General features: G+C 61.6%; 1 protein-coding gene across 1 annotated transcript; it reads left to right on the top strand.

Moving 5' to 3' along the window:
- Positions 1-160: 160 nt before the first annotated feature.
- Positions 161-10,516, top strand: RAVER1 (ribonucleoprotein, PTB binding 1; the record flags this gene model as incomplete). Its single annotated transcript, XM_082499780.1, has 11 exons — positions 161-492; positions 1,594-1,660; positions 2,458-2,927; positions 4,771-4,962; positions 5,575-5,704; positions 5,796-5,896; positions 7,074-7,185; positions 7,305-7,573; positions 8,564-8,657; positions 8,827-8,964; positions 10,437-10,516. Coding segments are annotated over exons 1-11 (1,869 nt in total), but the record flags the coding sequence as incomplete, so codon positions are not given.
- Positions 10,517-10,574: the final 58 nt, after the last annotated feature.

The following is a 10,574-nucleotide window of genomic DNA, read 5'->3' as shown; positions in this document are numbered from 1 at the left end:
GGGGGCGTGGCCCCCGAGAAGCAGCCAATGGAGTGCGGTAACTCGCAGGGCTCGTCCGGTCGTGTCCAATCAGGAGGCGGAATGCTAATAAGGGGCGCCTCCGCCCAATAGCGAGCCGCGGTGCTGCCGGCTTGTTTTTTTCGCCCGGGCCAATGAGCGCCCCGCGTGCTGCCGCGTGAGCGCGGCGGCGGGCGGGCCAATGGGGCGGCGGCGTGTTGGCGCCGCTCTACCCGCCGGCTGCCTCTCGATGGTCCCAGGAGGCGGCGGGTGCCCAAGATGGCGGCGGCAGCGGCGCTCTCGTTGGCGGGCGCCGTAACGGCACCGAGCCCGGAGTTACCGGTAGCGGCGGCGGGGCCGGGCCGGGCCCCCGAGGAGGAGCTGCCGGTGCTGGAACCGGCCGAGGTGCGGAGCCGCCTGGAACGCAGCGCCCGCCAGTTCCGTAACCGCCGCAAGGTGCTGATCCGCGGGCTGCCGGCCGACGTGAGCAACCAGGTACCGGCACCGGGGAGGCTGCGGGGGGAGGAACGGGACCGGGAGAGGGCTGAGGGGGGACCGGGCCCGGTCAGGCGAGGGCTGAGGGGAGACCGGGAACGGAGGAGGCCTGAGGAGCGATGGAGGCCTATGGGGGGGGCTGAGGGGAGACCAGGCCCGGGACGAGACCGGGAGCTCGGGGGCTGAGGGGAGACCGGGCCCGGGGTTGGGGAGGCGGAGCTGAGGGGGAGACAGGGGCGAGGACGAGACCGGGAACCATGCGGGTGTTGAGGGGAAACCGGGAGGGAGTGGGGAGATAAGGAGGGGGGGCTGAGGGGGACCGGGGAGACCGAGGGGAGACCGGGCCCGGGTCAGGCGCGGCCTGAGGGGTGATGGAGGTCACGCTGAGGGGAGACCGTGACTGGGACACCTGAACCCCTCATGGCTTCGGGTTGAGAATGTCCCCCTCGGTCCCTCCTGCACCCCACCCCCACCCCCCAAATCCTGTCCCATCGCTTTAACGGCTCCCGGGAGAGCTGCCCCCCCCCCCCCCCCCCCCCAACCCGAGCTCTGATGAAGAGCCAGCGCTGCTTAACGAGCCCCAAATATGAACCCCGAGAGCCGCAGCCACCTCGGCGCTTGCTCTGCCGCCTTCTTAATTCCCCTTTCCCTTTCCTCTTCCCCGTAAAACGGAGCTAATAATCGTTAATTATCGCCCGGGGGTGTCGGAGAGGCCAAAGGTCTGTAAATCATTTCGAGGAGGGCAAAGTCATCAGGAACTGGCTTGAAGCTGTTTATCTTGGAGGAGGAGGAGCAGCTTCCCTGGGCGGCCTTAAGGGATAAACGCTCCCCGGGGTGTCAAACTGGGGACGAGGGAGGTGACGCCTCGAGGAAGAAAGGGTGACATCGGGGCCAAAGGGTTTGGCTTTAGCGCGTGATGAGGAGCCCCGAGGAGCATCGTGGCTGTGAATCGAGGCCCCCTCCCTCTCCCAAGCCTAGGGAGAGGGGAAATATTTGGGGGGCAATCCGTAGAAATCGGGGGACCTGCCGGAGTCTTTCCCTAGAAGCTGACTTTTTTTTTTTTTTAAATTATTTTTATTTAAAATCCCTCTGTTTATCCAGGAAGTCCACGATCTGCTGAGCGACTACGAGCTGAAATACTGCTTTGTGGACAAATACAAAGGGACTGGTGAGTAAGCTGCTCTGGCGCGGAGCGGGTGGCTCCGGCGAACGCTCTCTCAGCACCGAATCCGTCGCGGCGGCCGGGCACAGCCCCCCCACCCCCGTCCCCGATACCGCGTTCGGTGGCTTTTCCGTTGCCGAGTGTTCTGTTGGGAAATGCGGCGCCTTATTCTGCAGTGATTCTCTGCCTGTCCCCCCTCCCCGACTGAGACAACACGCAGTCTCTCCCTCAGCCGCGCTCACCAGACCCTCCGTGCGGTGATTAGCTCTTGGCGGGCAGAAAATTTAAGGGATGTGGGGTTTATTTACCCCTCCCCGGGAGATATTGTGCGTCACAGTGTGGGGTTTGCATCGCTTTTCCAAACCGAGGGGGTTCAATCCAGCCCCTCCTGGGGGGCTGCGCCCACCGGTGTTATCCCCCTTCACCCCAAAATCCAGTTCTTGGGGGTAGAAAAAGCTGTGGGAGTTGTGGGGAAGGGGGGGATTCTCCCGCTGTGGTGGGGTGAGGGTGGCTGGGACCTGGGGGCACCATCCCCGTCCCCAGTGTCTCCCTGGAGCTCAGGGACGGGTCACCTTGTGTGAGGCTTCACCGAGGACGGTGGGATTTCACCGTCTCGCACTCGCTGAGACCTTCCCTTGGCATTTTCGGTGGATGGAGGGGCGAATTTCCCCCCCCCCCTCTGATTGCTCGGGGTTTAACCCTCCACCTTGCCACCTGTGGCTCTACGTTTTGGGGTGAAAAAAAAAAAAAAGGAAAAAGAAGGGCAGAACCTCAGCCTTCCCCTCCCGCCTCTGCTCCCGCAGCGTTTGTCACTTTGCTCAACGGGGAACAGGCGGAATCGGCCATCAAAAAATTCCACCTGAGCAAACTGCGGGAGAAAGAGATCTCGGTGCAGCTGCAGCCCACGGACGCTCTCCTGTGTATCGCCAACCTCCCCCAGCTCTACACCCAGCAACAATTCGAGGAGCTGGTCCGACCTTTCGGCAACCTGGAACGGTGTTTCTTGGTGTACAGCAAGAAAACGGGACACTCGAAAGGTTACGGCTTTGTGGAATACATGAAAAAGGATTCGGCGGCCCGAGCGAAGTCGGATCTGCTGGGGAAGCAGCTGGGGACCCGGACTCTCTACGTCCACTGGACGGACGTCAACCAGTTGACTTTAGACCTTCTCCATTCCAAGTGCTTGTGCGTCGACAAACTGCCCCACAACTACGCCGATCTGGAGGAGCTGCGGCAAGTCTTCTCCGCCGCCTGCCCCCCGACTTTTTGCCAGGTGAGGGGGGACCGGGAGAGGATTTGGAGGGGGGGGAATCGATGTGGTTTTTGTTGGTTTGGTTTGGTTTTTTTTTTTTTTCCCCCCTTGGGTTGAGCTCCCGGGGGAGGTTGGTGGCCCGAAGCGAGCGGCACCCTCGCGTCGGGCAGCGGGGAAGTGATTCTGCCCTGGGAATGTGGGCACGGAGCTGGGAAAGCTTTGCGGTCTGTGGCGGTGACGTTTGTGGGAGCAACTCAAGGAGAAAAATAGCCAGGCACGGTAAATTTAAGGTTTTGAGTTAAAACAGGGCGAATAGGGGAACGATGTCAGGACTTTCCTTTTCGTCTGAAAGAGTGTGCGTGGGGAGAGTATTACCCAAGACAAGTTTTTTTTGAGGAAACTACCTAAAAACCACTTAAAAAGCAAGAGAATAATTAAGAAATAAAGAACGGTGGTGCTTCTGGTCTGAGAAGAGATGATCTCGGCATCCGCTGTTGCTGCAGATGAAAATCAGAAAGGATTTAATTATGCAGCAACAATTAAAGCGCGGGTCGTTTGTGTTTGAGATCGGAAAGAAATCCTCAAAGCGCAGAGTCCTTCAGCGCTGTTTGTTCAGCGATCGCCTGGGAGGGGAGCGCTGCTGAGCACCTAACTTAGCAAAATGGCTTTACAGCCCGCTGTTTCTTTTGCCTAATATCGAATCAAATTCCCGGTTTGCGTGAATAAATTCTCATTTATTCTCTAAAATAATTCTCTAAATGGATTCACTCATAAACTTCTGTCAGAGCCCAAGGGAACTGTTTTGCGGTTTGTGGTGGGGACAGGGGGGAGACGACGGCAGACAAAAAAATCACCCGCAACGAGCAGAAAGCAAATCTCTGAGAATCTGCAGCATTTGGCTATTAAAAACCGGAAGCGATTTGATTTCTTAGCCAAGCTTCTCCTGCAACACCGTGGCTTTAATTCTCTGTATTTATCTACTTCTGTGGCTTTTAACTGAGCATCGCGCAGCCACAAATACACTTTATAATTCACGATACCAGTAAGACAGGCTGGGGGTGAAGGGATGGGTGGAGAGCAGCCCTGGGGAGAAGGACTCGGGGGGGGTCGGTGGGGGAGAAGCCGTGAGCTGGCACTGTGTGCTGGAGCCCAGCGAGCCCCCGGCAACCCGGGCTGCACCCCCGGCAGCGTGGCCAGCAGGGCGAGGGGGGGACTGCGCCCCTCTGCTGCGCTCTGCTCTGCTCTGGGGAGACCCCCCCGCAGTGCTGCCTCCAGCTCGGGGGGTGCCCACAGCAGAAGGACACGGAGCTGGTGGAGCGGGGCCGGAGGGGGCCCCGGAGATGCTGGGAGGGCTGGAGCCCCTCTGCTGGGAGGGCAGGGGGGGAGAGGTGGGGGGGTCAGCCTGGAGAAGAGAAGGCTCCGGGGAGCACTCTGAGCCCCTTCCAGTGCCTAAAGGGGCTCCGGGAGAGCTGGGGAGGGACTCTGGGTCAGGGAGGGGAGCCGTGGGACGAGGGGGGGCGGTTTGGCAGCGGCAGAGGGCAGATTTAGGGGAGACAGCGGGGGGAAATTCTTCCCCGTGAGGGCGGTGAGCCCCTGGCGCAGGGTGCCCCGAGGAGCTGTGGCTGCCCCATCCCTGGAGGGGTTCAAGGCCGGGTTGGACGGGGCTTGGGGCAACCTGGGCTGGGGGGAGGTGGCCCTGCCCGGGGCAGGGGGTGGCACTGGATGATCTTCAAGGTCCCTTCCAGCCCAAACCGTCCTGTGATTACCTGACTTGTTTTCTCTACAGCCTGCGGGTGATCTCTCGGGTCTCTCCCTCTCCTCCCGCGGTGCTAACCCTCCTTTTGGCATCCCTCTCTCCTCCCAGCTCGCCTACGGGCAGGACGGGCAGCTGAAAGGCTTCGCCGTCCTGGAGTACGAATCGGCGGCCGTGGCGGAGATGGTTCAGCAGGCCACGGACGGTTTGCAGCTCGCCGGGAATCACATCCGAGTCTCCTTCTGCGCTCCCGGTCCTCCCGGTCGCAGCATGTTGGCTGCCCTGATAGCCGCGCAGGCGACGGTGAGGCTTGCGTGTGCTGCTTCCTCCTCCTCCTCCTCCTCTTGGCTCCCTCTTCCCCTCGCAGCTTGCCGTCACCGCCATGGCATTCCCAAGGTCGGGTATCCAACCTGGAGCAGGCTGTCGCCGAGCAGCCGGCACATTTCCCAACGGATTCCCTACGGAGCGGCCGTCTGTTGCCTGTAGCTCCTGCTTCTGGGCATTTCTGGCGTGCCGGTGCTGCCAGGCTCCGCTCGCACGGCGCAAATTCCCTTGTTGTTGCCACATTTCCGCGTGCCGCCGCAAAATTCGGAGCAGGAACGCCGGTTGTTGCCAAAATCCAACGGCCTCTCGGCGGGGGAGAGCTTTGCCGGGCAGGTGCGGCGCCGGCGGGATTGCAGACGGCGGAGCTGCCGACAGCGATGGCAAACTGCGCGGCTGCGCTTCGGCCGTAGGGATGGGTCGGTCGATTCCTCCCTGCCCTGCAACCGGATTATTTGGGGAAGGATCTTGCTGGGAATTGGATTTTGGGAGCTGGAATCTTGCCGGTTTGGGGAAACTCAGGGTGGCCCTTTATGGGGCAAGCCTGGAAATCGACCGTCTTGGGTTTTAATGTGCTGGTTTTTGGTTTTTAAGGCGCTGAATCGTGGGAAAGGGCTTCTCCCTGAGCCGAATATCCTCCAAATTCTCAACAGCCTGGGAAATCCCGCTTCCCTCCAGCTGCTCCTCAACCCCCTCCTCCACGGGGCCGTCGGAGGCAAACAGGGTAAGGCCCAACGCAGAGCGGAGCCCGGGGAATTCGTCCTCGCTGCAGCAGGCGGTTCCTCCGGCCTCTTTTTTTGTTCCCCCCCCTCTAGGAATCCTCGGCGCCGCTCCTTCCGTACCGCTGGTGACCAACCCGGCCCTCTCCACGGCTCTCCTCCAACTCGCCCTGCAGAACCAAACCCAAGCCCAGCAGGTAGGCGGGAATTTCGCCCTTGCCGGCGTCGCTTTCCGCCAAACGCCGCCGTCGTGCCGGAGTCTCCGCGCTCCCGCCAACAAAGCTCCTCTTAGCTCAGGTTCCCGCCCGCGCTGCCGCGGTCGGCCGGGGGGTCTCCAAACCCGACGGCGGCTTCGTTCCGCTGCCGTTTTCCGCAGCCTCTTTCCCTCTTATCTCTGCTCCGGCTCACGCGGCTTCTCCGAAAACTCGTTGCCGCTTTGAGGAGTAAAGCGAGAGGAGCAGAGAAGCTTCAAGCTCCCTGCCGCGCTTCACGCTCTCTCCGCGCCTCTAGAACCGCCCCACGCTTGGTTTTCTCCTCTTTTTGAGTGATTTTCTGTCTTTTTCTGGTCTTTCTCGCTCTGCTTTCTGCCCCAGAAGGCATTGCTTGGGAACTCCCTGTTACTGCAGAACCAGGTCTGGACTCAGCTGCTGCAGAACAAAGAGAACCAAACCCTCTTCCATGTGAGCGGTAGGAGGCAGCCGGCGCGGTAACGTGCTGTGTGTGTGGCGGTGCCGTGCCGGAGCGCCGGGACACCCCCCCCCCGCCCCCCCCCTCAAGACCGCCTTCCCCGCGTCCTCCTTCCCTTAAAACCAGGCAGCGATTGTGGCGAAGGGCTTTTGGTGGTGACGCCGGAGGTGGTGACGCCGGAGCCGCTCTCTTTATGGGGAGAAGCGAGTCTTTGCTCCGATTCGGAGCCTGGAGGGTTTGGCCTCCGGGAGCGGCTCCTCTCCGGGGTCGTCGGCTCTCTGCCTCCCTCCCGCGCTTGTTGAGCCGGTCCTCGTGCCGAATTCGGTGAGATAAGGGAAGCCCCCATCTCTCCTGGGCTCCCCTTCAACTTACCGCCTCGGCAAACCGTTCCTGCGCAGGGCTGGGTGGGGTCGGCTCTTCGTTTTGGCGTAAATGGACCATTTTGCGCAAAAAAATTGGTGCTGAACCCTGGCGGAGAGCATCTCCCCGGTGTTATTTCTGCTTAAGGAACCGCGAAATTTACGGACGGGTTTCTCTCGGTGCTTGTGCCGAGTTTTTAGCCGACGGCCGCCCTCGTGCCGCCTCCGTTCCCCCTCCGTCCCACGAGCGCCGGGGTTTCCGCCACCTCCGGAGCCACGGATTTGCCGTGGCGATGCCGGCGTTGACCTCTCGCTTATCCTTTTGCAGAAACCGGGGATCCTGGGCGACTCACCGCTGAGCTCCCTGCCCCACGGCGCCCTGGCTTTGGCCAACGCGCCGGCACAGCCCCCCAGCCAGCTCCTGGGAGAGCTCTCCTCAGGTAAGAGCCGGCAGCACGGCACGCCGCGAGCCGGTTACGGCTTTTCGGTGGAGCAACGGGGATCGCCGCGGAGCTCGCCGCGCTCTGAATGCTGTCCTCTCTCCTTCTGTCCTCGCCAGGTGGCCCCTTGCCCGGTGAGATGGCACAGGGACACGTCAAATCACCGATTTTGCCTTCTGGAAACGTACCGCTGGCTTCTTTCCTGGGACCGGTGGGAGTCGATCGGGAAAACGCGGTGTTGGGGACGCAGGTGCCGCAGCTCGCCCCCGCCGCCGCCGCCGCCGTCACCCCCCCGGCTCTGCAGGGTCTCACCACCTCCATTTTGGGTTCCGTCATCAGCGGCCTCCAAAAACCAAAGCAGAGCGAGAACGGACCTCCCGCCTCCGGGGTAAGGTCCCCTCACTCCGGGAACAGCCTGTGGCACCTCGGGGAGGGGGCTCTGTGCCGTCGCCAAACGGCCCTCCGGCGGGGTTTGTGCCCAAGCCCCCCAGGGAGCCAGCCGAGCCCCTCGAGGAGCCACTTAAGCCTCTGGAGGAGCCATCTGAGCCACCTGAGCCCCTCAAGGAGCCACTCCAGCCCCCCAGGGAGCCACCCGAGCCCCTGCAGAAGCCACCAGAGCTCCCTGGGAAGCCACTTAAGCCCCCCAGGGAACCACTCCAACCCCTCAAGGAGCCCCTTGAGCCACCCGAGCCCCTGCAGAAGCCACTTAAGCCCCCCAGGGAGCCACTCCAGCCCCTCAAGGAGCCCTGTGAGCCACCTGAGTCCTTTGAGGAGCCACTTAAGCCCCTGCAGAAGCCACCTGAGCCCCCCGGGGAGCCACTTAAGCCCCCCAGGGAGCCACTCCAGCCCCTCAAGGAGCCCCCTGAGCCACCTGAACCCCTCAAGGAGCCACTCCAGCCCCCCACGGAGCCACCCAAGCCCCTGCAGAAGCCACCAGAGCCCCCCGGGGAGCCACTCCAGCCCCTCAAGGAGCCCCCTGAGCCACCCGAGCCCCTGCAGAAGCCACCGGAGCCCCCTGGGGAGCCACTCCAGCCCCTCAAGGAGCCCTCTGAGCCACCCGAGCCCTTTGAGGAGCCACTTAAGCCCCTGCAGAAGCCACCTGAGCCCCCCGGGGAGCCACTTAAGCCCCCTGGGGAGCCACTCCAGCCCCTCAAGGAGCCCCTTGAGCCACCTGAACCCCTCAAGGAGCCACTCCAGCCCCCCAGGCAGCCACCCAAGCCCCTTGAGGAGCCCCCCGGGGAGCCACTCCAGTCCATCAAGGAGCCCCCTGAGCCACCCGAGCCCCTTGAGGAGTCACCCAAGCCCCCCGGGGAGCCACTCCAGCCCCTCGAGGAGCCACCCCAGCCCCCCCCCCCCCCCCGCAATGTTTCTCCCGCAGGTCTCGCTCCTGGGGGAGCCCCCCAAAGACTTCAAAATTCCTCTCAACCCCTACCTGAACCTGCACAGCCTCTTGCCGGCCAACAGCCTGGGAGGTGAGCGCCCCCCTCGCCCCCTCGCTCCCCTTTTTTACCCCCTCTGGGGGCAGAGAAGGGAAATCCCCCCACCCCCCGACAAAAAAATGAGGAGAAACGGGCCATTTTGGGTGGATTTCTCCTCCCCTCTCTCCCCCCCCCCCCCCAAACAAATCTCTGCCTTTTTCAGGCGCCGCCAGCAAAGGGTTTAATCTCAAAACGGGGGTTTTGGGGAACGTCTCCAACCCCCGCGTCTCGCAGCCCCCCCTGGCCGACCCCCTCTTGCCCGGGCTGGCCGGGGATGGCTACGCCTTCGATTACCAGCCGGTGGGTGCGCGGGGGGGGGGGGGGGGGGTTTGGGGGGGGCTTAGAAGAGTTTGAGGGGGGCCTAGAGGGTTTTTTGGGGGTTGAAGGGTTTTTTGGGGGGCTTAGAAGGGCTTTGGCGGGGCTTAGAGGGGTTTGGGGGGATCTTAGAGGGGTTTGGGGGGGCTTAGAAGGGGTTTGAAGGGGTTTAGAAGAGTTTGGGGGGGGCTTAGAGGGTTGTTGCAGAGATTGAAGGGGTTTTTGGGGGGTTAGAAGGGGTTTTTGGGGGGTTAGAAGGGGGTTTTGGGGGGTTAGAAGGGGGTTTTGGGGGGTTAGAAGGGGGTTTTGGGGGGTCTTAGAGGGGTTTGAGAGGATTAGAAAAGGTTTGGGGGGGTTGAAGGGGGGTTGGGGGGGTTTAGAAGAGTTTGGGGGGGCTTAGAGGGTTGTTGGGGGATTGAAGGGGTTTTGGGGGGGTTAGAAGGGCTTTGGTGGGGCTTAGAGGGGTTTTGGGGGATTAGAAAAGTTCTTTGGGGGGTTGAAGAGGGGTTGGGGGGGCTTAGAAGGGGTTTGAAGGGGTTTAGAAGAGTTTGGGGGGGCTTAGAGGGTTGTTGGGGGGTTAGAAGGGGGCTTTGGGGGGGTTAGAAGGGGTTTGGTGGGGCTTAGAGGGGTTTGGGGGTCTTAGAGGGGTTTTGGGGGATTAGGAAAGGTTTTTGGGGGGTTGAAGGGGGTTGGGGGGCTTAGAAGGGGTTTGAAGGGGTTTAGAAGCGTTTGGGGGGGCTTAGAGGGTTGTTGGGGGGTTAGAAGGGGGTTTTGGGGGGGATTGAAGGGGGTTTTGGGGGGATTGAAGGGTTTTTGGGGGGGTTGAAGGGTTATTTGGGTTTAGAAGGTATTTTGGGGGTATTCAAGGGTTTTTTGGGGGGGGTTACAAGATTTTGGGGGTTGTTGAAAGGTTTTGGGGGGGCTTAGAGGGTTTGGGCGGCTTAGAAGGTTGTTTTGGGGGTGCTGAAGGTTTTTTGGGGGGGTTAGAAGGTTTTGGGGAGGGTTAGGGTTTTTGGGGGGGTTGGGTTTTTTGGGCATGTTGAAGGGTTTTTGGGGGGGCTTAGCCTGTTTTGGGGGAGGCTAGAAGGTTTGGGGGGGGGTTAAAGGGTTTTTTGGGGGGGTTAGAAGGTTTTGGGGAGGGTTAGGGTTTTTGGGGGGGTTGGCTTTTTGGGGCATGTTGAAGGGTTTTTGGGGGGGTTAGAAGGTTTTGGGAGAGGCTAGGAGGTTTTTGGGGGTGTTAAAGGGTTTTTGGGGGGGGGTTTAGAAGGTTTTGGGGGGGGTTAGAAGGTTTTGGGGGGGGGTTAGAAGGTTTGGGGGGGGGTTAGAAGGTTTTGGGGGAGGGTTAGGGTTTTTTTGGGGGTGGGTAGAAGGTTTTTGGGGTGGGGGCAGCACTGGAGGACCCCCCCCCGCTGCCTCCCTCCCTCCCTCCCTGAATCCCTTTCTTCTCTCCGGGAAGGGATTTGGGCTCCCGGCTTTTCCCCCCCCCGCGAGAACAGGCTGGGCCCGTCCTGGGGGGCTTCGGGCACAACAGGCACAAGGTACAACACCCCCCACCCCTAATTTGGGGAGGGGGGATAAAGGAAGTGGGGAGGGGGG

Source organism: Vanellus vanellus (assembly GCF_965231255.1).
Source record: "Vanellus vanellus genome assembly, contig: HAP1_SCAFFOLD_2385, whole genome shotgun sequence".
In the NCBI taxonomy this organism is placed as follows: Eukaryota; Metazoa; Chordata; class Aves; order Charadriiformes; family Charadriidae; genus Vanellus; species Vanellus vanellus.
The sequence above is the reverse complement of the archived record's forward strand: the minus strand, read 5'-3'. Positions and strand labels throughout refer to the sequence as shown.